The sequence below is a fragment of the Apodemus sylvaticus genome, chromosome 23 (genome assembly GCF_947179515.1).
Source record: "Apodemus sylvaticus chromosome 23, mApoSyl1.1, whole genome shotgun sequence".
Classification (NCBI taxonomy): domain Eukaryota; kingdom Metazoa; phylum Chordata; class Mammalia; order Rodentia; family Muridae; genus Apodemus; species Apodemus sylvaticus.
In genome coordinates this window covers 31,755,945-31,779,622 of record NC_067494.1, presented here as the reverse complement: position 1 = coordinate 31,779,622, position 23,678 = coordinate 31,755,945, and the positions used below count along the sequence as shown (strand labels likewise).

The following is a 23,678-nucleotide window of genomic DNA, read 5'->3' as shown; positions in this document are numbered from 1 at the left end:
TTAATTTGAGGCTACAATTCCCGGTTATTTTCTAGCATTGTGGAAAAGTCAAGTCTGGAACCTCTATTAGTATCATTGCATACACAGTCAAGAGTAGAGGAAAGTAAATGGGTGTGTCCTGACTTGATTGCTTCTGCAAGGCTCCATTTGTCCACTCTTCCATAGTACTGATAGTTTGCTCTCTCTCTCTCTCTCTCTCTCTCTCTCTCTCTCTGTGTGTGTGTGTGTGTGCATGTGTGCACACGTGTGTGTGTGTGTGTGTGTGTATGTGTGTGTGTGTGTGTGTGTGTGTGTGTAGTGGCAAGTGTGGGGCTGTCCATCAAGTCTGCTTTGTAGTAGTCAGTCTGTGGTGAGCAGCAAGACTTGATGTCTCATAGTAGTTGGAAAATTGGTGTACCATTGTATTAGTTTGTGTTCTCTAGAGTCACAGAACATATGGATAGTCTTTAGATAGTTAGGGAATTTGTCAATGACTTACAGTCTATAGTCCAACTCCCCAAAAATGGTCAGCAGCAGCTGTGGATGGAAGTCCAATGATCTAGCAGTTTCTCAGTCCCACGAAGCAAGCAGGCAAGGACGAGTGAGAGAGAATCTTCTTTCTACCAATGTCCTTATATATTTCCAGCAGAGGGTGTAGCCCAGATTAAAGGCTGTAGGTCTCCAACAGAGGGTGTGGCCCAGAATATTGGCATGAGAGTCTCCAGCAGAGGGTGTGGCCCAGATTAAAGGTGTGTGCATTCATGCCTTTAATCCCAAATGATCTTGAACTCGAAGATCTCCTTGTCTTAATCTTCTGAAATTCATAGCCACTGTGCTTCAAGGTCTCCATGCCAAGATCCAGGTCAGAAACTTATATCTCTGAGCCTCCAAATTAGGATCATAGGTGAGCCTTCCAATTCTAGACTGTAGTTCATTCCAGATATAGTCAAGTTGACAACCAGGAATAGCCACTACAATCCACCCCTTGTCAATTTGACACAAATAATATCTCATGTCCACATGAAACAATAACAAGATTGTGAATATGCCTAACATGATATAACTATTCCTCGTCCAATCGCAAACACATTTGCAAATTTACAATGGGGAAATGTCCCTTGGAAACATTCTTTTAGTGTTTCAATACCAATTGATGTTAAAGGGATTGGAAGAAAGACAAATGTATCTTCAACACAACAAGATAGAAGCATTCATATTACTTATAATCCTTGTTTCTGCAACTGGTTACGTGGCCTTAGCTGGTATTTATAACTACCTTCCTCTGCTACCCATTCTGAATTTCCTTCACCTTTGGCAAGCACCTCAGCAGGTCTTGGCTCTTTTCCTGGAGGATTGACCCATACCTTCATTCCTGATGGGTCTATGTCCTTTGTCATCCTGCTTGGATTAGGCTGTTGTAGTTTCCCACTGACTTTAATCACAAGACATGATAGTACTAAGAGATGCCCTAGGGAATCTCCTGCACTCCAGACATAATCCTGCTTACCTCCATTGTGGAGAGGCAATCCAATTTCCCCATGGTAATCTGGATCTATCACCCCTCCTAACACTGTTATTCCTTTCTTAGCCTGTTGGTTTAAGGGCATTAGAAGCCCAAAATGGCCAGGGGGAAGTCTGAGCTTCCAGTTCAATGGAATGTTTCTTGTGGCTCCTGGTAGGAGCACTCCCCCCTCTGGAACCGAAACTTGTAGGCCAGCAGAACCTAAATTTGTGGAGACAGGAAGCAAAAATTGTCCTAGAGGGTCACTAGGAGTGATAGTGAGTGGAACTATTCCCTTTTCCACCCCTTGATTCCTGGACCCATGGATCCTGGCTATGGGAGAAACTTTACCATATATTGAACACTGATTCAAAGCATATACTGCCTTCTGAAGAACTTGCCCCAGCCCTCCATGCTGTCACCACCTAATTGGCGCCGTAACTGTGTCTTCAAAAGGCCATTCCATCTTTCTACCAGACCAGCTGCTTCAGGATGATGGGGAACATGGTAAGACCAGTGAATTCCATAATCATGGGCCCACTGTCGCACTTCTCTGGCTGTGAAATGAGTTCCTTGGTCAGAAGCAATACTGTGTGGAATACCATGACGATAGATAAGGCATTCTGGGAGTCCACGGATGGTGGTTTTGGCAGAAGCATTACGTGCAGGATAGGCAAATCCATAACCAGAATAAGTATCTACTCCAGTAAGAACAAAATGCTGTCCTTTCCATGGAGGAAGTGGTCCAATATAGTCAACCTGCCACCAGGTTGCTGGCTGGTCACCTCGAGGAATGGTGCCATATCTGGGGCTCAGTGTTGGTTTCTGCTGTTGGCAGATCTGGCATTCAGCAGCAGCTGTAGCCAGGTCAGCCTTGGTGAGTGGAAGTCCGTGTTGCTGAGCCCAAGCATAACCTCTGTTGTGGGAAGCCATTAGAGATCCTCACTTCGGCCCGGAGAGCTGGCATGGCAAAGGTCCTGAGTAAAACAAAGAAGAGTCTCTCCGTTAATTGCAGTGGAAGGAAGTCCTGAGATAACTGTGGTAGGCTCCAGCCTGTGCAAACACCAGATAACTCCACCAGAGGACCCTTATCTCTTCCTTTTCCTTGCCTTGAGGCACATCCCTCCTGAAAACTTTAAAACCTGTGTACCCCAGAACAGTAATCGAGACCTCTGTCTCCGTTCTTCTACCCCCCCTTTGACCCAAAGGTAGTGCTCCTTCGGGACCCTGAATAACTGACCCGCCGGATGGGTTACAGTGGCGCCTGAACAGGGACCTGAAGTATGGTCAACTACCAGACTATGAAGCAGAAACCCCGGGAAGAGGATTCAAGGACCCCACAGACCGCATCGCTCGTGCGTCGCTAGAGGGGCAGGTGAGTGGCCAAACATTGTTGTCCGATTGTCATTGGGGAAAAAAAAAAGGCTGAAGAGACTTGATTCATAGGAGAAATCAAGCTTTAATTCAGGGAGAGAGGAATAAGAGTTAAGAAAAAAGATTTAATTAAGTTCTTTTTTTTTTTTTTGTCATGAGAAATGTCCTTGGTTAATTTTAAGTGGACCTGATATTCACCCGCTAACTTGAGATAAGGTTGGTAAAGAAATTAATAAGATTTTAAAAACAGGTACAGGTGAACCAATGTCTGATACATTCTTTAGTTACTGGGGGTTCATTCAGAGTGCGAACGAGGACCCTGCTGAATATTGCCTCCGCCCTTTGTCTCCGGCAGCTTCTGTGACCTTGCTTTCCCCTAAAAAGAACTCTCCAAAACCTTCCTAGGTCACTCAGGGTCTGAGTGCCCGCCACCAGCTCCTGTAACTTCTCTTCATCCTCTGCTCCTGAGGGACCCATGCCTTGCTGATATGCCATTAAGTTTAGAGACCCCCGGGGAGAAAGCCAACTTGGAGGAGAAAAGCTGCAGAGAGCAAGTAGCCCTCTTAAAGGAGCTAAGAGGGACAAATGGTCACTCTAACTTCAAGATTTATTTCAAAGTCAAATGCCTAGAAAAAGCCAGAGCCAAAACAAGCCCCTCCACGTGGCCTGCCACCTTATACCCAGCGATAGGCATGCAGCTCGGCTCCTCTCAGCCAGGTAGGTTCCTCAGACCTTTACTGGGTCCAGGCAATCACTAGAGATCGTCCTATACTCAGCCTTAAAATAAATGGTAAAAGCTTTGAGGGCATCTTAGACTCAGGTGCTGATTCTACTGTGATCCCACAAAGTGCTTGCCGCCCCCCCCCCTGCCCCCTTGGCCTTTGCAAGCCTCTCTGACCCATCTGCAGGGGATTGGACAATCAAAAAAAATACTCTCCAGAGCTCAAAGTTGCTGACTTGGGAGGACAGAGGGAAATACTGGCTCTACTCAGCCCTTCGTGGTCCCTGGTCTGCCTGTTAACCTCTGGGGAAGAGACATTCTCTCTCAAATGAAAGTCCTTATGTGTGGTCCCAATGAGGTTATTGCTCAACAAATGCTCTCCCAGGGCTGTCTCCCTGGACAGGGACTAGGCAAAAATGGACAGGGGAGACCCATGCAGGTAGAAGTCAGAGACTGCTGCTGAGGTGGCCAGAAAACAAAAAACAAAAAACAAAAAACAAAAAACAAAAAACAAAACAAAAAGCAAAAAAACCTCTCACAGGCAGAATGTAAGACCTGGACTCTCCTCCCACCTCTCTCCACAGGTGTGTGTGTTAACCTAGGCACCCCCCCCTTCCCCCTTGTTAAATCTTAAACAAGAGAAAAAAGCAGGTTGCAGAAAAGCAGTTTTTCCATGTGTAGGACACGGTATCAAAATAATAATAATAATAATAATAATAATAATAATGGTTGGAAACTATTTCAAAACTCTCCTGGTGAGGACAGGAAAACGGAGATGTCCTGTTTTCTCTCTGAAACCTACTGGAGATCTCCTTAGTTCAGGTTAAGATATTTGAATCTTTTGGGGACATCAAGTTCCCTCTCTGTCTATTGTTTGTCCTTGGTGCACCAAAACTTGTCTATATGTGTGTCAATTCATGTTGTCTATTGTTTTGTTTGACTGAATGATTGGTTGCTTTTATGTTTTATGTAAAAAAAAAATGGTAAAAAGGCGTTATCTTGCTGGCAGTCCTGCCAATTGCAGTTTACACAGAGGAGGCTAATTTGAGGTGCCTCACTTTCTAAGGTAGGAGTCAAAGACAGCTGGAAAAAAAAAAAAAGCTGCTTCTTAAAGGGCCAGGAGCCAGACAAGTGGAAATGGTTAATTCTCCTAGAAAAATGTCTATCATGATGATGATTGGGTTCAAAGTGCTTTATTCCCCTGAACTTACAGCTAGAAAAAAAATGTATTTGGTTTCAATTTATGAGATTTGTATGATCGCTTCATTTTTATTTCTAATTAGTCTTAAAGGTATAAATGTTTTACATATCTTGATGATAGAGTTATAAATTAATCGGTTATGATTTAAAAGGTATAGTGTTATTAAGAAAAGGTTAGTTTAAAACTGGTGATTCAGTGTCGGAGCCATCTTAACTAGCTACACGTGGCATGACACAACCCAGGAAATACAGGCCTCTAAGATGCTTCTAAATTGGCATGGTGTTTTGTGTGAATCTTGGCCTGGAGATTGGACTTATAAGAAATACAATTTAAAATAATGTCTCTTCAATAAGTTACACTGTCATACATTCAAACACAAGATGATGGACAAACTTTACAATATGAAAATGTGTTTGCCACTAATTTTAAGGAGAAAAGATTGCTTAAAACTGAGTTTTGCTTTCAAAAATTGTAGTTATGCTTTGATATTACAGGTTCCCTTTCTTATGTGACCTCCATACAATGGGGTCTGGTTGCAGGCTACTCCTTGCAGGACCGGTGGGTGTAGGTCTGGCCTTAGAGATAACAAACTCAGATCAGGAGATTTACATTTGAGTTAATACAAAGCTCAGAGCTTCCTCAAAGCTGCTCAAAGCTGCAGAGGCTTGAGAGATGCAGCTTTGTCTTGCAGGCCTCACTTAGAGAGTTTCTGGCCAAAAGAACAGGTGAGACTGCCCTGAGGCAGCCTTGATTTCCAGGTGAAAGCAGCTGTATGGTTCTCAGAAGAACAAAGGCCAGGGATAACACAAGCGGAAGGCTGGGGGCTGGCGGCCAGGAATGTAGCAGGCTGATAGAATGGGCTGGAAAGCCCAGCTCAAGGCTGTGGGAGAAGGGATAGATGTGTAAGTGGTATGCAGATAACATGTGGATGATATGTTGGAAACATGGATGATGTATGCTTGAAATGTAAATAGCATCTCCATGGCATGTAGAAACATGGTTGATATGTACATGTATAAATGTTATGTGGATGTAATGTCGATGTGGGTGGTATGTAAACAACATGTTCATGATATGTGGTTGAGATGTAAATAACATTTGCATTATATGTATGAGTGCCTTTGACCCTGTGCTCCTGAGCTGTCATGTGTTCTGACACATACAGGTTCTCCTCGCCAGCTGCTTCATACCTGTCTATGCAGGACTTGAGCCTGTGGAGTATGCAGGGCAGGTATTGTGGGTGTGGCTATGCTCGAGGACTGGGAGGATGGGTGAGCAGCACAGGCATGACTGTGGGACATGTGTGTGATGTTTGCAGAAGACACAGGAATTAACATAAAGTGTGTGCAAGCCAACATAGGACAGGTGTGTGATGTGAACATAGGACATGTGTAACACGTGTGTGACCATAACACATATGTGTAAGCCAACCTAGGATACATGTATGATATGTGAACATAGGACATGTGCGATGTGTGGCAATGACACAGGCGCAACCATAAGACACATATGTGAGCCATGCAGACAGCACACGTGTGACCCACATCACGCATGTGACCCATATGCATGTGTGTCCCCTCCTGGCAGCGCTGGATGGACGGCGGCCTTACTGACAGCCTGCCCGTGCTACCCATGGGACGCACCCTGACCTTCTCACCCTTCAGTGGACGGGCAGATGTGTCCCCGCGGGATCCAGGGTGGCCTGGCGTGTGTGTGAGCTTCGCCAAGCAGGACATCACGGTGAGTCACAGTGTGCATGTTGGGTGCAGTGCACACAGAGGATGTATGCACTGTGAGACGCATACATGCATATGACACAGGATGTCATATGTGCATTATATATGTTATATGATATAATGTATAATTTGTGTATCTGACATGGTTATTTATACATAGGCACATAATTTATATGGTTATACAGAGCATAACAACATATAATACCTGCATGAGTGTCCTGTGTGCATAATGTATATAGTGACATGTGTACACATGATGGTTATATGTAGTTTTCACGACCCTTGCCTTAATCTCAGTGCAGACTGCACTACCAACCCCACGTCGATTCCATTGGATGCATAGATAAAAAACAACAAACATGCATGAATGTACACATGCACACACATGGGAACACATGCTGATTCTACCTCCCATATCATTTCAAGCAACACCAAGTGTCCCATGTGTGTGGTGTGGAGAGAAATTACAAGGTATAGCATGGAATTTACACAGAACAGTGTGTGTATGCTGTGTGCTTCATAATATGTGGTTGGTTATATACATAGAGATATGTGATCTGTGGAGTCATTTACACAAGGGAACTAAATAGATCATTGTAGAATATACAATGTGGTTTGTGTCATATTGATAGCATATGTGTTATTTAACATGATTAATGTGTACACATGTAGAGCAGTTACATGTGCACATCATATGATAAATGTGTACAATACAATGTGCATATCATTTATCATTTGTGTGTTGTGATTGAATTTAGGTGTGTGCATTGTTTATAACATACATGTTACTTCTGTGGTATGACTAATGTACACACCTGAAGTTATGTCTACGCATCATATGAAAACAATGTGTGCTATACAGTGCATATGATGCATACAGTATTCTACACAAACACATGTGATATGTAACATGTACAGTGCACTGTGTGTATTGCATCTATCATGTGTATATCTTACATGTTACTAATTATACATGTGTATGTGATGTATAAATCTTACACCTTTTCCTTCCTTCCTTCCTTCCTTCCTTCCTTCCTTCCTTTCTTTCTTTCTTTTCTTTCTTTCTTTCTTTCCTTTTTCTATCCCCTGAGACAGGTTTTCTCTGTGAAGCCCTGGCTGTCCTGGAACTTACCGTAGACCAGGGTGGTCTCAAACTCAGAGATCTACCTGCCTCTGACTCCCGAGTGCTGGGATTAAACATGTGTTGTCATCGTCTGGTTCAGTGGTCATATCTTAAACAAAGGATCATCCTCCCCCTCACCCAGCTGCTACCAGCTAACCGCTGTTGGTTCCTCAATATGCAGAGGATCTTGGAGATCATCTGTGCTGGGATTTTCCTAGTTTGATTTTGTGCAAACAACCATATCCAAGTTATGTCCAGAACACACCATTTTACAGCTCTCTCCCCATCCATGAATACTTAGTTCATGGGCAGCCTTGCAGAAGACACTAGACCAGACACCTTGCTCTGCTCGCAAGCAGCAGCTCCTCCAGTGCATTACCAAGCTCCACCTTCTGCTCCAGGAAGACGTCCGAGATTTGTTATATGCCCTGTTATTCCTAGACCCAGGAGATCCACTAACTACCAAAAGAGATACAGAGACAGAGAATGCTAGAGGGCTATATAGCTAGAGCTATAGAGAGTGCTATAATAGAGATCAACGTATTCAAATACAGGATTGAGAAAATAGAATAGAAGCTACCTGAATCAAAGAAAAATAATCCCCCCTTTTTTTGAATGGAGAAAAGCCTCCCCGGATGGCTATGGAAGGCTCCTGGTAGACTTGGCCAAATTCTTTCCTTAGACTTGAATATCTTTGAAGGATTTGTAGAAAGAGACTTACTGTAAAATCAACTTTAAGCTCAAACTCCAGCATTCCTAATTATGCAATCTATACTGCACTAATTATGCAAATCAGAAAAAGTGACAGTAGATACCAGACTTCAGTCCCCAGCCTTTCCAGAAAGACAGGAAAAGAGTAAAGTTGACAGATTAGGAAAAAGGTGTATCCCGAGCACCTCTCCCTAGGATTTACAGTTCCATGAGAGAGGAATAAGTTTTTATAAAGTAGACAAAATGGAAGAAAGTTGGCCTGGGGAGATAGCTTAGCTGCTAAAGTGCATGATTTCCCAAGTACAAAGTACTAGCATAAAGACTCAAATTCCACCCCTCAGAATCCATGTAAGGATTCTAGTACTGCTGCAGGTGTCTGTAGGCCCAGCGCTGGGCTCGTGGAGGTAGGAGACTCCCTAGTGCTGGCTGGCCAGCCAGTCTAGGCAAATCAGTGGGTTCTATGCTCAGTGAGACTCTTTCATGATAGAGAGCAATTGAGTAACATGCCTAACGCTTCTGACCCCACACTCCCACACATACAGACACACATGCATACTGACCCACATATCTGGACTCACACACAAAATATGCAAACACTGGCTAGATAAATAATTAAAATAAAACAAATTTAAAAGGAGAAAGGTGGAGTAAACAAGGTATTGTTCAAGGTATGTGCACCAAAGTGAAGGCTATTTCCTCCTGGCAAAGTGTGTCTTTTGTTTTTTTAATAGGTATTTTTTCATATGGTGTTAAACACACATACATGATGATGCATGACTATAATATCAACAATAGGAACTTTAAGGCAAGGTCATCTTTGGCTATATAACAAATCTGAGGCCAACTTATTGATGAGAGCACCTCTGAAGAACACGGTTCGGCAAGGGTATGTGCAATGAACAATGCTACTAAAAAGCATTGAAAGTTGTACATTAGTAGTTATGGTTCAGGACAGCCCTTAAGACAGACATAGAGTGGTCAGTATCAATGCTGCATGCAGACTTGCAATGCCAACCCTCAAGAGGCTGAGGCAGAAGGAACACCAAGTTCAAGACCAACCTGAACTACATCAACCACTAAGTTGATTTGGTGACTATACGTGACTATACTTCTGTGAATATATATTCAAATACATTTGTCCTTTGAAAATGAAATTACTTGAGCAGGTGAGAATTCTCAGGGGGTAAAGTCACCTGCCACCAAAACTAATAAACAGAGTTCAGTTCCTGGTATCTACATGGTAAGAGAGAACCAACTCCAACCTAAACACACACACACACACACACACACACACACACACACACGCACACACACATACATACATTGTGGCACTAATGCACCCACAAACATGCACATAAACACAAAATAAATTAAAATGCAATAAAATTTTTAAAAAGAAAACTGCCCTTTGTTTATTTGGTTGGTTGCCTGGTTTGGTGTAGAGTCCAGTTCCTACATTCTAAGAGCAGATTCCCTGGAAGGAGAGATGGGTATGGGAACTGGTGGCAAGAGAAAACACGTGGAGAGAGACAAAACATGGCTTCTGGTTCAGCTCTCCATCTTTAATCCATCTCTGCCAAGAAACAAAGACAGGCCAAGCCTCCCCTGAAGGCTGGAAACAGGTTCTTCTTGTTCTTCAATGAGTGATCAGGTTGCTGGCTGCTATTCTTTTAGAAAGGTGGGCTGGGGGAGGTCGCAGTTTGGTTTGTTTTTCTAGCCAGGGTTTCTCTGTGTAGCCTGGCTGCCCTGAAACTCACTCTGTATACCAGGCTGTCCTCGAACTCAGGGATCTGTCTGCTTCTGCTTCTTGAGTATTGAGATCAAAGGCGTGAACTACCACACCAGGAAATTGCCTTGTTTGATTGTTTGTGTTTGTGTCTTGTTTTTCTGAGTCAAAGCTTCTCTCTGTAGCCCTAGCTGTGCTGGAACTCACTCTGTAGACCAGGCTGGCCCTGAACTCAGCCTCTGGGATTCGCATTGCCCATCTCTATGTGAGTAAAACAAATACCTTTATCAACACCTTTGTTGTTACCTTTTTCACATACAATCTGGGGCAAATTTTCAAAACTGTGATGAAGACTGCCAAGATTCTAATTTTTTATTGTGATCTTAAGAAGTTCTTCCATAAAGATTCTCTGGCAAGAAGACTTGGGTCTGTTGGGCATGGTAGTAACACATCCTTTCCTGACCCTATAGAAGAAAGACAGCTGAAGTTGTCATAGAGATTGCATATGGACCTGTCATCTTACCACTCAGTGTGTATATCCAGAAACCAATGGGTAAAGAATTCCCGGCGAGCCCTGGATTCTGCAGCAGTCATAATGGTATGCCTGGATGATGGCCCCGACTTCCTCTCTGAGGAAGACGTTGGACTTAAAGCAATAATTGTAGATCTCCAAAGTGATGCTGCTCTTCAAGTGGACATTTCGGTTGCTCTCAGTGAAAGGGATAAAGTCAAATCCACTGTTCACACAAAGAGTGCATTGCCAAATTTTAAGCAAAATGAATTTTCAGTTATTCAGCATCATGAGGAATTTGTCTGACTTCACGATTCCTTTGTTGGAAATGAAGACTATGCAGGTTACGTTATCCCACTCGCACCACCAAGACTGATTTTGATGCTTCACGGGAAAAACTGCAGAAGCTTGGAGAAAAGGCCAGGGCCAGTGACAAGGGAAGAAGAATTCACAAAGACGAAACAGGAACTGGAAAGCTGAGTATCTGGCAATCTTCAAGAAGACAGTTCGATGCCTGAGGTCTTCCTGTGTCCAGTTGCAGCGCATCCTATTTAGAGAAAAGATTTAAGTTTCCACATCTTCTTGGAATATGATCAAGATTTGAGTGTCAAGCATGGTTAAGTCAGTGGATTGAGTAACTGTTTCAGGAGTCAAGGGTGTAGACGACGTCTCTGAGCATGGGCGAGTATTCCTTTCAGAATAGCACAGCTGAGCGAAAGATGCATCCGCTAAGTCTGACAGAATGACAAGATCTCACGAAAGTGCTGCTGCCGATTGCATAGAATTGGGTCTTCATTACATGCTTCAGGACTCCACAGTTATGTGCAAGTTTTTCCTCAAAGTTTCATAATTGTTTGATAAAACAAGAAAAATAGGTGCTCAGTATAGCACCACTCAAAATGCCCCCCCCTGCCCCACCAATCATTAATTAAAAAAAAAAAACTCCCCAGAGCTGGATCTTATGGAAACATTGTCTCTATCAAGTTTCCTTCCTCTCAAATGATTCTTAGTTTGTGACAGGTTGACATAAAAGCAGCCAGGACACCGACCTGGCCCCTTACCCACACTCTACCTCTAACTGAGCCTTTCTGTAACCTTGTCTCCTTCCCACTTTATCCTTCACCCAACATGCGATTCCTGATGAAGTCCAGCCCTTAATGGGCCCTTAAGGGTCCATTCTTTCAGTTGTCTGATGACACAGGTGGCTCTCCTTAAAACACATGTTCCCTTTCCAACATGGCTACAGCCCTGATGGTCCTCTATCTCACTCTGAGAGAGAATATGCATCCGGGGACCATTAGGCAGTTGTGAGTTACCCAACATGGATGCTGGGAATTGAACTCAGGTCCTCTGTCAAAGCAATATTCCCTCAGCTGCTGAGCCATCTCTGCAGCCCCCAAATAGAGAAGTTAAAAACACAGTCAAGCATCTCCCTCCAATCAGTTGAGCTCCAAAAAAGATGCCAATGAGAGAACTTCCTCAGCACTTAAAGTAAATGTGTTACCACCTGTAAACCACACTTCGGTGACATTGACCTTAAGAAGGAAAAAAAAAGAGCCCAACAACACAAAAAATCCAACCCAAGCAAACAGAAGGTTGGCTTCCTTAACAGACCTTTGCTGTGTGCCTTCAGAAGCCACTGTTGGCTCTTACAGAAGCACTGCAAATTCCATTCAGACACCAGATGGCACCAACAAGCGAGGCTTAGCCCTCAGGGAAGTTGCTGTAACTTACTAAGTTAGTCTGGCTGGCCCCAGCATTTCATCAGTGGCTTGGAGAGACACATAGACTGGTGCTCACTAAATGATGGAGAGGCTGAAGTGAAATCAGCTGGGTGGTCCGCTACCCAGAAGACGTTCAATGAATAGTCCCTGTCCTCAGTGTGATGAAAGGGGTAGAAGCAGGGATTTAAACTCCTCTGTAGAACCTCCTCCAATGAGTGTCCAACCTAAGTACAATCAATTCAAATGTGGACTGGCAGGTGTGTTAAAAACCTGTATCCAAGGTTGTCCTCTGGCTTGTACATACACACACATGTACACACACTCATGTATACCTACGCATGCATTAGTATAATTTTTGGAGTTGGGTGTTGTTGTTTGCTTGTCAAGAGAGGGTTTCTCTGTGTAGCCCTGGTTGGCCTGGAACTTGCGATATAGACCATGCTGACCTTGAACTTATGGAGATCTGCCTGCCTCTCAAGTGCCTGGAACACCACTGCCCAGATATATTAGTGTGTGTGTGTGTGTGTGTGTGTGTGTGTGTGTGTTGGTTTCCCAACCAGAAGTCATAAGTATGTGGTCAAGGGAGCTCCTGGGGATAAGTAGGGTCAGGAAGTTCCTGTCTCCCCTTCTTCTTCTTCTTCTTCTTTTTTTTTTCTTTCGGTTTTTCAAGACAGGGTTTCTCTGTGTAGTCCTGGCTGTCCTGGAACTCATTCTGTAGACCAGGCTGGCCTCGAACTCAGAAATCCACCTGCCTCTGCCTCCCAAGTGCTGGGATTACAGGCATGTGCCACCACGCCCGGCTGCCTTCTTCTTGTCTCAGTGCTCCATTACTAAGTGTGGGACTGTGAAAGGTAGCATGGTCCCGGGATGAACTAAGGCTAAAAGCCCGGGTGACACTGAAGGGATAGTGGAAGCTTTACCTGTTCCCAGGCACCAGCCCCTGCCACTAGCTGCAGCTCCCCAGAGATTTGTGTCCCTCAGCATGTAAGGGCAATGCCACAAGCCCCTCTGTAGGCTCAAGACAGATCTCCATTTTAATGAGGTACCTAAAGGCCTGGAGGGCTTAGCCAACTAAGCTTTCCTTCTTAGACATTCCTCCCTGGAAAAGGTATTTAGCTTCAGGCCTGCCCTGAGAAGTGGGCACAGTTTTACACAGAGAGATGTAGAGGGGGTGTGGGGGGCGGGGGAGAAAAGGCTGGCCATGAGCACAGGAACATGTGGAGAGCGAGGGGCAGGGGAATGGGGAAAGAGGGGGACAAGAGGACAGAGGGAGAGCAAGAAGGCAGGCCAGAGAGTAAGAGAGAGTGGAGCCAGCAAGCAAGGGCCCTTTCTAGTGAGTCAGGTGCTCTTGGCTATAACTCCTCCTCTGTCCTCATTTCCCTCCCTCTGCTTGGAGCTCCTCTGTCTCCCTACACTAGCCCTGTCCAGCCTACCTGACCCCTCAGCAATTCCTCCCACACTGACTTAGCTTGTGTCTCTCTGTTCCCCGTCTTATATCCTAGAAGAAAACTTCTGAGTGGTTCATCTAGGCCAGGTGTTCACAACTGCTTCCAACATAGGGTGGGGATAGAGTCACCTGCGAGCTAAATCTGTCCCAGCAGGCAGAGAAGATTCCATGAAAGGGGTACAGATGAAGATATGGAGGGCAGGTCTAAGTATACTGACCACTTCATTAGCATGTTCAGAGAAAAGTTAGACCCACCTGGTTGCAGGAAATATAATCTTTCAGTTTTGTGCTTCTTGTTTCTTATCTGTAAAATTAAGGGATGGACAGTTCAGGCAGGATTGGGGCAGTTCAGGCAGGTTTGGGGCAGTTCAGGCAGGATTGGAGCAGTTTGTGATGCTAGAAAGTCTGGGGCTGGTTGCTTTGGAGCTGTCTAGAATGTAGATTCTGAGGGAACATCTGGAGCTGGCAAGTTGCTGGAGCAGTTTTTAGTTGATTTGAAATCTGCTAGGACAGATAAACTAAATACTGAAGGAGTTTACAGGAAATTTTTTATCTTGGCTGTACATTTGAAACTTTTAGGCTCGTGGTCCTGGTACTTGAGGAGGGGGAAGAAGACCAGGGAGAGGGGGAGGGGAGATATCCCACCCCCCAGGAATAGGCAGGTAGAGGATTTCAAGGTGCTGGGGAGCAAGGTTCCCACAACAAAGGATCATGCACCTGAGAATTCGCTCACTGGGAACAACCAGATCTTGGTGTTCAGAATTTGGGATTTGTATACACAGCACCAGACCAACCCCCAACAAGCAAGTGAACGGTGGGATGTGAGGGGTTTGGAATACTGGGTGTGTATTCTGACTGTGGGTGAGGGAAAGGGGTGAGTGGGGGAGAGTGAGCAGTGTGCGGTTAGGCAGGTCAGTCAATATCGTCAGAGATCTGAGGATGGATTATAGGAGGAGGTATAATCTAATGGCCTCCATCAGTTCAAACAGCAGAGATTTTTCATGTCCTAGACAATAGCCCTAGGCTCCCCTGGTCTTGATGGCCGGGCAGCAATGGTCGGCCTTCAGCTGTCACACAGGGCAGTAGCCTTGGGCTGTCAGATTCAGATCTTAGAGATTTTTGTTTGTTTGTTTTTGTACTTGGAAAAATTGACATCACTTTGACTAGGCAGAGCAGAGCAATTATCCCAAAAATGTTTGCAATTGGCGCCAAGCCATCCAGTGAGGCGTGGGCAGCTTTCCCAGTGGTTAGTGTTACCACAATCCAGATGGAGTCACTGTCATCACTGCACCCTATCTGTCTTCTTTGGTGACCACAAGATCTGGGTTAGGCATCACTGTGTTTGAAAGGACCTCGAAGTTGGCACAAGACACCTCAAAACAAAGACTTATTTGCCCCTGTGGGACAAAGGATAGAGAGGAGAAAAACACACCTATAAGCAAATGACAGTTTGTAAACTGAAAAAACGAAATCCCCGTTAGGATGAGCTGGCTAATTTTAACTGGGCATGTTAATGAGGTCAGCCAAAAGAGGGAGGGCTTCTGACTGCTGGCCCTTGGTCGGCAGCCTCAGAGGGAGCAAGTGGCCAGATGAGGGGCTAGACCTTGGTAGCTAGCTATAGGAATGTAATCTAACAGTTTAGCAAGGCAGAGGGAAGGGGGGAAGGGCAAGGCTGACAGAGCCATGCTTACCATGCCCAGGCCTGCTAGGAAGCCCTTCAATGTCTCTCTAATTATTAAACACTTGAAATGTCATATTCAGAGAGCTCTGAAGAGTATGAGGACCACCTGCTATCTAGTATGTTTGATTTCAGGCTTAACTTTGAAATGTACACACACACACACACACACACACACACACACACATTAGGTGTGTGTAGTCCAAGGAGGGACAGAGGAGAGTGGAAAATGAAACTATGTTGAAGGGAAGTGGAGATAAGAAACTTTTGGCGGTGTAGAACAGAGTGAGATATGAGAGATTTGGGGATCCTGTAATTGTGTGAACGACAGGAGTTTTGATACAGGAAAAGACCAAGCAAGCAGTTGAGGGCAGGAGAGGGTTGAGACTGTGGCTTCCTAGGCAGGAGGAGTTGGGCACAGGGAGGGGAGATGACGGGCCATAACTATATTGCATCTCCAGGGTGGAGGTGAGAGGGGAACTTGGAGAATGATGAGGGAGAAAGGAAACAGGGAACCAACAGGAGAGCAGGTGGCTTCAGGAAGGGAGGCCGGAGCAGAGCAGCTGCAGGTGGAGAGTTTACCTTAGGCTGGCACAGGAGTGAGTGTGGCTGGTTTCTCATCTGTAAAATTAAAATACTAGATGAGAACAGAGGTGGTGCGGCCCTGTGATCTCAGCACTCAGGAGAAGGCCGGAGTAGATGAGTTCAAGGCCAGCCTGTGTGTGCTACATAGTGAGATACCGTGTGTGTGTGTGTGTGTGTGTGTCTATGCGTGTGTTGCTAGGGATTGAACTTGGGATCTTGTGTATAGACAGGCATTCTACGATTGAGATGATGACTTAGAATATAAGGATGAGGGGTCTTGAGTGGGATTAGGGGACCCTAGGAGGCGCCTTCTACTCTGTGAGGACAATGAGACCATCTATGATTTTAGAAATGAATACGATGATATCTTGATCTTAAAGCCGCACACTGAAGAGTGTTGTGTCCTATCAGTCAAACTAAGTCAGGTGTCATCCCTTCCAACACCCAGTAAACTGATGCGGGATCATCAATTGGCTCCACCCTCCTTCCCATACCACCTGGCTTTTGCCTCCCTACAAGTTCAGCTCTCCTTTGCTAAACTTCTGGTGTTTTAAGTTCTCTAAACGAAACTGAGAGGCGAATTAGAACCTGAATGTAAATGTTCTGTTTCCTTTATTACCGACCATAGTCCAAATCTCTTCAATAATACATAATGCAACGAAGCTGCAAGCCAAAACCCTGGCAAAGTTGTCTGTGGTTGCCTGGCTGTGCAGGTCGCTCTCCGGAGTAGCCCTGGACTTTAGACTGATGGATTTACCGACTCTCCCCTCCAACCCCGAGCGCCCTACCCTCTGAGCTATGGCCTTGCGCGGGTCTGCTTGCTTAGTGATGCCTGCTAGGCCCAAACACCCACGCTGCCTAGGGTGTGATCTCGATGCCGGGCAGCCAGGCAACTCCGGGGAGTCCCCTCCTCCTCCCCGCCGCGCGCCTGCGGAAGTCCCGCCCCGAGCCGCCCCAGCACGCCAGGCTCCGCCCCGCCGCAGCCGCTGTCCGCACGCCGGTGCTGATCCACGCAGAGGCCGCGCGTCGCCCGGTTGCGCTTCCGCGGCCGAAGCGAAGATCGAGGCACCGAAAGCCCGTAGCCTGGTAGAAGGGCCAGGGCGGCGCCAAGTCCGGCCGAGTACGGCCCGCGATGCCTCTCGAAGCCGGCACGCTCGCCGCCTCCGTGAAGCAGCCAGGCCCCGGGGCCGCCGAGCTCTGAGGCCGCGCTCGTGCCATGGCCGCCCGGGGAGGACCGGGCCCCGGCTCCCGGCACCGCGCGCTCTGCGGGCTGCTGCTGCTCTGCCTCTGGCTGCCCGGCGGGCGGCCCGGGGAGCCCGCCGCTCCGTCGTCCGGGGTGGATAGGCTGCTTCAGGACTTTCGCCGGCAGCTACAGCGGGCACGGCCTCGCGAGGAGCTGGAACCGGAGCTGCTGGGCGGCCCGCGGGAGGATTGCCCGGGTGCGGGCGGTACGGCGGTCTACCGGGCGGTGCCCGACACCATCATCCGCCCGCAGGACTCCATCGCGGCGGGAGCCAGCTTCCTGCGCGCGCCCGGGACCGTGCGCGGCTGGCGGCAGTGCGTGGCGGCCTGCTGCTCCGAGCCGAGCTGCTCGGTGGCGGTGGTGCAGCTGCCCCGGGGGCCCAGCGTGCCCGCACCCATGCCCGCGCCCCGCTGCTACTTGTTCAACTGCACGGCGCGCGGCCGCAGCGTCTGCAAGTTCGCGCCGCTCCACGGGTTCCGCACTTACACCCTCAGTCGCGCCGGGGACGCCGCCGGGTTCTCTGCTGGGCCAGGTAAGCGCCACCAGGAGGATCCCGCCTGCCACCAAGCATACAAACTCCTCTGCTTCCAGAGGATAAAAGCTGCAGGTAACAGGGAAAGTGGCTCACATTTTTTTCAGACTTTGGGCTGGTGCTAAGAAAGTGCGGTAAATGGGTAGTCCATTGGGCTACCTTTGAAAGATAGGAGGGCAGATCCGAGAGCACTCACGGATCGATTTAAGAGGATATCTCAGAACCTTCTTTATCCCAGTCAAGATCGTTTTAGTTTTATTTCGTCTCATAGGTTTTATGAAGCGTGTTTTACAGCAGGAAATAGCAAGGACAAGATTTGATTAGATACAAAGTTGCTCCTAACACCCACTCCTGCTTCCTGCTTTGGCTCTCTGCCTGCACATACTTAATTCAGATTAAAAAAAAAATGTAAAGGAAAACTTGTCATTCGGTCTTCATTCTTTTCTTCCACCCCTTGCCCAAAAATTTCTTCACATTCGTGACCTTGTTGGTTTTGTGTCCCGCTCAATTTAAGGAGGGCCGGCTGTGTGCGAAGGGGGTCGGAACTCTGTACTGGAGTCTGCTGGGCTAAGGACACAGTGTATAAAGTTTGTCTCTCTTTAAAAGGCCTAAACAGCTTGCCCTGTGGTTTTTATATCAGTTGCTCTAGAAAAACCAAGGCACAAAGCAGGGGCAAAGTAGCACAGAAACAAAGTTTATCCTCCCCACCCCCACCCCCAGGTTCGCCGTGCTCCTCTGTCACAAATTCGCATTGCTACCTGAGCTTTCCTTAGATCCAGGGTGCGGAAAGTAAACAGGATTAAGACTAAGGCCCAAACAAAAGCCATCTAAGTGGTTTTTTACCTCCCTCCCACTCTGTCCTTCCTTTCTCTAGGGGGAGTTTGCCACGTGACCACTGGCATGGCCTCCTCTCTGGGGAGCACTCACTGCCCACTCTCCGGGAAGCACTGATGTGCCCAGATTTCTTAGGGTCCTCAGCGACCTCTGGTGTGGCCTTGGCTCGCCGGCTGCATTGATTGGCCCTGTATGGAGGCAAAGGGCGTTTTACAGACTCCGGGGATTCCCGGTCCAGATGCTTACCTGTTTGAGTTCTTTGTTTGTAAGACCATGTCGGCTTTCCTTTCAGGATTATTATGCTTTCTTTCCTGCTTTCTTGTGAATCTTGTGAGCATGTGGAACTTGAGGCTAAATGAGACCCTGATTTAGCAATGCTCCTTGCAGGGAATTGTAACCAGTCTTTAAGGAAGAAACGTGACGGGATGGGGTTGAGGATGTTTGCTGGATGGGACCGGATAGATTTAGAATGGTTTACCCATCTGCCAGTATATTGGTCACTCTGGGTGAGTTCGACGTTAGAAGCTATTTTAAGCTATTTGCTATTTCTCACAACAGCTCAAAGGTCAAATCCTGTTGTAGGGAAGGCTGGCCTGGAAAGCAACTTGCCTGAGGGCCACTCAGAGAGCTTTCCCTCAGAGCCCTGGGCCTGTCACTCTCAAGCATGATGAAGCAGCTGTTAAAGATAGTGAGAGAACTGAAGATAGAGTAGGAAGGTATCTTGATGTGACAGCCTACCTGCTAGAACATCTGAAGTGCCAGAGATCCTCCAGATTTGAGTCTAGGCTCCTTCCACACCAACCATCTTGGACTTGGCTCTGTTCTAGCTCAAGTTGCCATAATGGGTGAGTGTGGATGTTTCTTGTGATTTTTCTGGGCAGTATAGGTGTCTATGGTATCATTACAGAACCGTGTGGCTGGCTGGTGTGACTGATTGGACAGACCCATGGGAGGCCTTGAGTAAAGAGGGCTGTGGGGTGGAGGCCCACGTCCTTGGGATCCTGTAGGTGCTGAGAATATAATCTTTCAGCATTCAGGGACCAGAACCTGTGTGCTGTTTTAACTAAGCTAGCCTGAAGTCCAGTGTCTCTGCGTAGTACTTGGAAAGAACCCTTTGCAAGTCAAACCAAAGCCTCGGGTGAAATTCAGCCTTCTCCCAAGCAGACCTCCCTTTGCTGTCAGTCTTCAAGTAGGTAGCAAGGACCAACCTTCCTGTTCAGGGCTGATCCCCTGCAGCAGGCTGACTCATCTCCACTAACCTGGCTAAATAAATAATACTCAGATTACTTGTTGGCAGTGTTGGAGAAAAGGTATTGAGACAACTCTGACCACACACACGTCCCAGATGGACATTTACTTTTGTTTGTTTGTTTGGGGTTTTGAATTTTGAGACAGTCTTTCTGTGTAACAGAGGCCTGGCCATCCTGGACTCTTTTCATAGACCAGGCTGGCCTCAGACTCGCAGAGGTCCGACTGCCTCTGCCTCCCGAGTGCTAGGATTAGCAGAAGCATTCACATCCTTTACTTATTCAGTGTGTTTATGGATGTGCCTGCCACGGCCTTTGTATGGGAGACAGGCAAACTTGCAGGAGGTTGTTTTTCTTCCATCGTGTGGATCTTGGAGGTAGAATTCAAGTTGTCAAATTTACAGAGCCATCTCAGTGGCCCTATATACACAAGTATTTTAAAATTAAGCCGCAGTCTACTCCACGGTTAGAAAAACTAGAAGCTAAATTCAGTATTGTCTATCTGGAAGGAAGAAGTCTTCAAATCAGTTAAGTAGACCATCAAAGAAAGATTTTATACAAATTCAAAAAAATTGTGTCAATAAATAAGGAACTGCAAACAAGAGTCTAGGAAATACACTCTTAAAATATTAGCAGAGCTAAGGGTTGCTTTGACAAAAGTAAGCAAAGGATCAAGTAAAGAAGACATGCAGCTGATAAACACAGGAAGTGGCCTGAGTTAAAGGTAGGCAGAGGCTAGGCATACAGCTTCAAGGGACAGCACTTAGCTAGCACATCAGAGGGCCTAGGCTCAATCCCCAGTACCATCAGAAAGAGTGTGTGTGTGTGTGTGGGGGGGGGGGAATCAAATGTAAATGTCAGCTTACACTTACTAAATTGTAAAAAACAACCTAACCAGCCGGGTGATGGTGGCGCACGCCTGTGATCCCAGCACTCTGGGAGGCAGAGACAGGCGGATTTCTGAGTTCGAGTCCAGCCTGGGCTACAGAGTGAGTTCCAGGACAGCCAGGGCTACACAGAGAAACCCTGTCTCGAAAAACCAAATCCAAAAAAAAAAAAAAAAAAAAAAAAAATCTAACCTGGCACACGTGTGAGACACTGTATACTCATGAGCATTGATGGTGTAAACTGGTACCAAGCTCTTGGAAGCCAACTAGGAAATAATATATCAGAGATTTAAAATATCCATTCTTCGAGGGTAGGGGTTTTCAGCCTTCCTAATGCTTTAATACACAACCTCATGTTGTGGTGACCCACCCCACCATAAAATTATCTCTGTTGCTGCTTCATACTGTAATTTTGCTACTGTTATGAATCCTAATGTAAATAATTTTGGAGATAGAGTTTTGCCAGAGGGGTCGTGACCCACAGGTTGAGAACCACTGTTCTAGTTTTTTGGGGTTTTGTTTGTTTGTTTTTTAAGGACAATAATCTGTGCTAGAGAAACAGTATGAGCAATAATATGATAATTGTGGTATTATTTACAGTGATAACGTTGATGAAATATAAATGTTTCATTCAGACTGATAGTGAATGTCAAGTGAGGAGATGCAGGTAAAACCCTTAGCACACTGCACTACATGGTACAAATAACTTACCAGTAACGGGCAGTAGAGGTGCACTCATTTCATCCCAGCACTCAGGAGGCAGGGGCAGGGGCAGGGGCAGGGGCAGGGGCAGGGGCAGGGGCAGGGGCAGAGGCAGAGGCAGAAACAGGTGGATCTCTGAGTTTTAGGCCATCCAGGTCTATGAAGAGTCCAGGACAAGTGAGGGTTCTGTTACACAGAGAAACTCTTTCTCAAAAATAAATAGAGTATAAATTATATAACATATAGCATATAATATTTTATTATATATTATAAATATCGTATAATTGTTACACAATTGTTTTGCTTATTTAATTTCAAAATTAATTTTATTAATTAAATTAATTAATAATACATTTCATTGTTGTTGTTGTATTTGATCATCGGTATCCTATGGGAAAGACAGATGGGACTTCACATACTTAAAATAATGACAGCCATACTGTAATTATGGATTTTTTTTTTCTTCAGTGATGCAGTTTAAAAAATAAATAAATAAATGATTGATTGTCCAGCCTGGAAAGGAGAGACAAACAATCCCAGAAAGCTTTCGTCTCTGCATCTGTAGGCCTGCCTTCCCTTCTCTGGCCCCACCTTGTTTTTGGATTGCCCAGCCTGTCTGTAGCCTTTGCACCACTTGGCACAGATTCAGGTCTGTCAGGGAAGCTCCAGTCGCAGCAGGTGTGGGAAGAGGCCTCTAGCTCCTTCTGTGCAGTAAGCCCCGCCTGGCAGCCCTCAGTCTCAGCTGTGTGAGTCGCACTTCACCTCCCTAGGTCTGACCCACTGTGGTTAGTTCCCAAAATAAATCAATGTTCCCACAGTACTTAACATGCTCAATTACATTTTTATTTATAATGAAAATTCGAAATTACATTTATCTCACTCTTGGAGGGTTGTGCTTTGTTTGCTTCCAGAACTGTTTCTGTGTAGATAAGCTCTGGTTTGTCTCGGAAAACATTTAACAGTATAATTAGCCTGATTGGAACTGAGGAGAAATTGTTTTCTCAGAGGTCATCAGAGGTCAAGTTAGACTGTGAGGGTTTCCCTGGGCTCAGAAGTCATATCTATGATGCACTTAAACCAAAGTCAGTGATGGTTATGACTTTTCATGAGAGGCAAGATTAATTTGTTTCCTGACAAGCAAGATATTTCAGTGCTTTCTCATTCTTCCATGTAAAACCTTTGAAGGTTTTAAAAAATATATTATTGGGAGCCGGAGAGATGGCTCAGTGGTTAAAAATACTGGCTGTTCCTCCTCAGGGCCTGGGTTCAATTCCCGGCACCCACATGGCCATCCACACCTGTCTGTAACTCCAGTTCCAGGATCTCTGACAACATCACATAGACACACATGCTGGAAAAACACCAATGCACATAACTTAAAAGTAAATCATTTAAAAAAAAATTTTTTAATGGGGCTGGAGAGAGAGCTCTGTGGTTAAGAGCACTGGGTGCTCTTCTAGAGGACCTCGGTCCAATTTCCAGCAACAACATGGTGGCTCACAACCATCTGTAATGGGATCCAATGCCCTCTAAACAGCTACAGTGTACTCATATATACACATAAATATATGTGTATGTGTGTGTATATATATATGTACAGATGTATGTATATGTATATATATGAGTATATATGTATGTATGTATATATACACACATATATGTATGTGTATACTCATATATATACATATATACGTATATACATATATATAATTAGTTTTCTATAGCACGCCATACTTCCTCTTCCACATGCAGCATTGCTGAAAGTCCATGTCAGAATAGGATGGAAGTTATTCTCTTTGAGGTTTTTTGGATGGACTGATCTGCAGACAAGATCGGCTGGGGAATCAGAGAGCACGCCTCTCACGTCTCTTCTCTCTCACAGGTGAAGACGAGCCTCCAGTCAGCAGGGCTGGGAAGGATGTGGTTTTACAGCTGCCCACAGACGGGGTAGTTCTAGACGGCCGAGAAAGCACAGATGATCACGCCATTATCCTTTATGAGTGGATGCTGCAGCAGGGTGACCCGTCGTCAGTGGACATGAAGGTGACTCTTGTTGATCTTGCTATCAAAACTGATGTTTCTGGGAAGTGGTTTTCTGTAATGTCCTTCGCTGTCAGTCCCTAAATGCACGTAAGCAAGCAGAGTGGACTTACGATGGACAGATCATAAAATCGATTATCTTAAAAATGATTTATTCTGTAAACTCCCTTTGGTGC

The 23,678-nt window shown here is 45.8% G+C and overlaps 1 protein-coding gene and 1 pseudogene across 7 annotated transcripts in view; both read left to right on the top strand.

Annotated features, from left to right (window-relative positions):
* The window catches only part of Lrp11 (LDL receptor related protein 11), a 253,624-nt gene that overhangs the window by 45,863 nt on the left and 184,083 nt on the right, over positions 1-23,678 (top strand). For 2 of the 7 annotated variants that reach the window (XM_052169950.1, XM_052169960.1), the window contains exons 1-2: positions 17,059-17,792; positions 23,345-23,505. The exons of the other annotated variants lie outside the window; for them this stretch is intronic. In XM_052169950.1, coding sequence (XP_052025910.1) covers positions 17,234-17,792; positions 23,345-23,505 — 720 coding nt within the window. In that variant the 5' untranslated portion in view covers positions 17,059-17,233. Of the gene's footprint in view, positions 1-17,058; positions 17,793-23,344; positions 23,506-23,678 lie in introns of those variants that run through there. 7 annotated transcript variants of the gene reach the window in all.
* On the top strand, positions 10,668-11,511 carry LOC127674199 (sorting nexin-6-like; annotated as a pseudogene).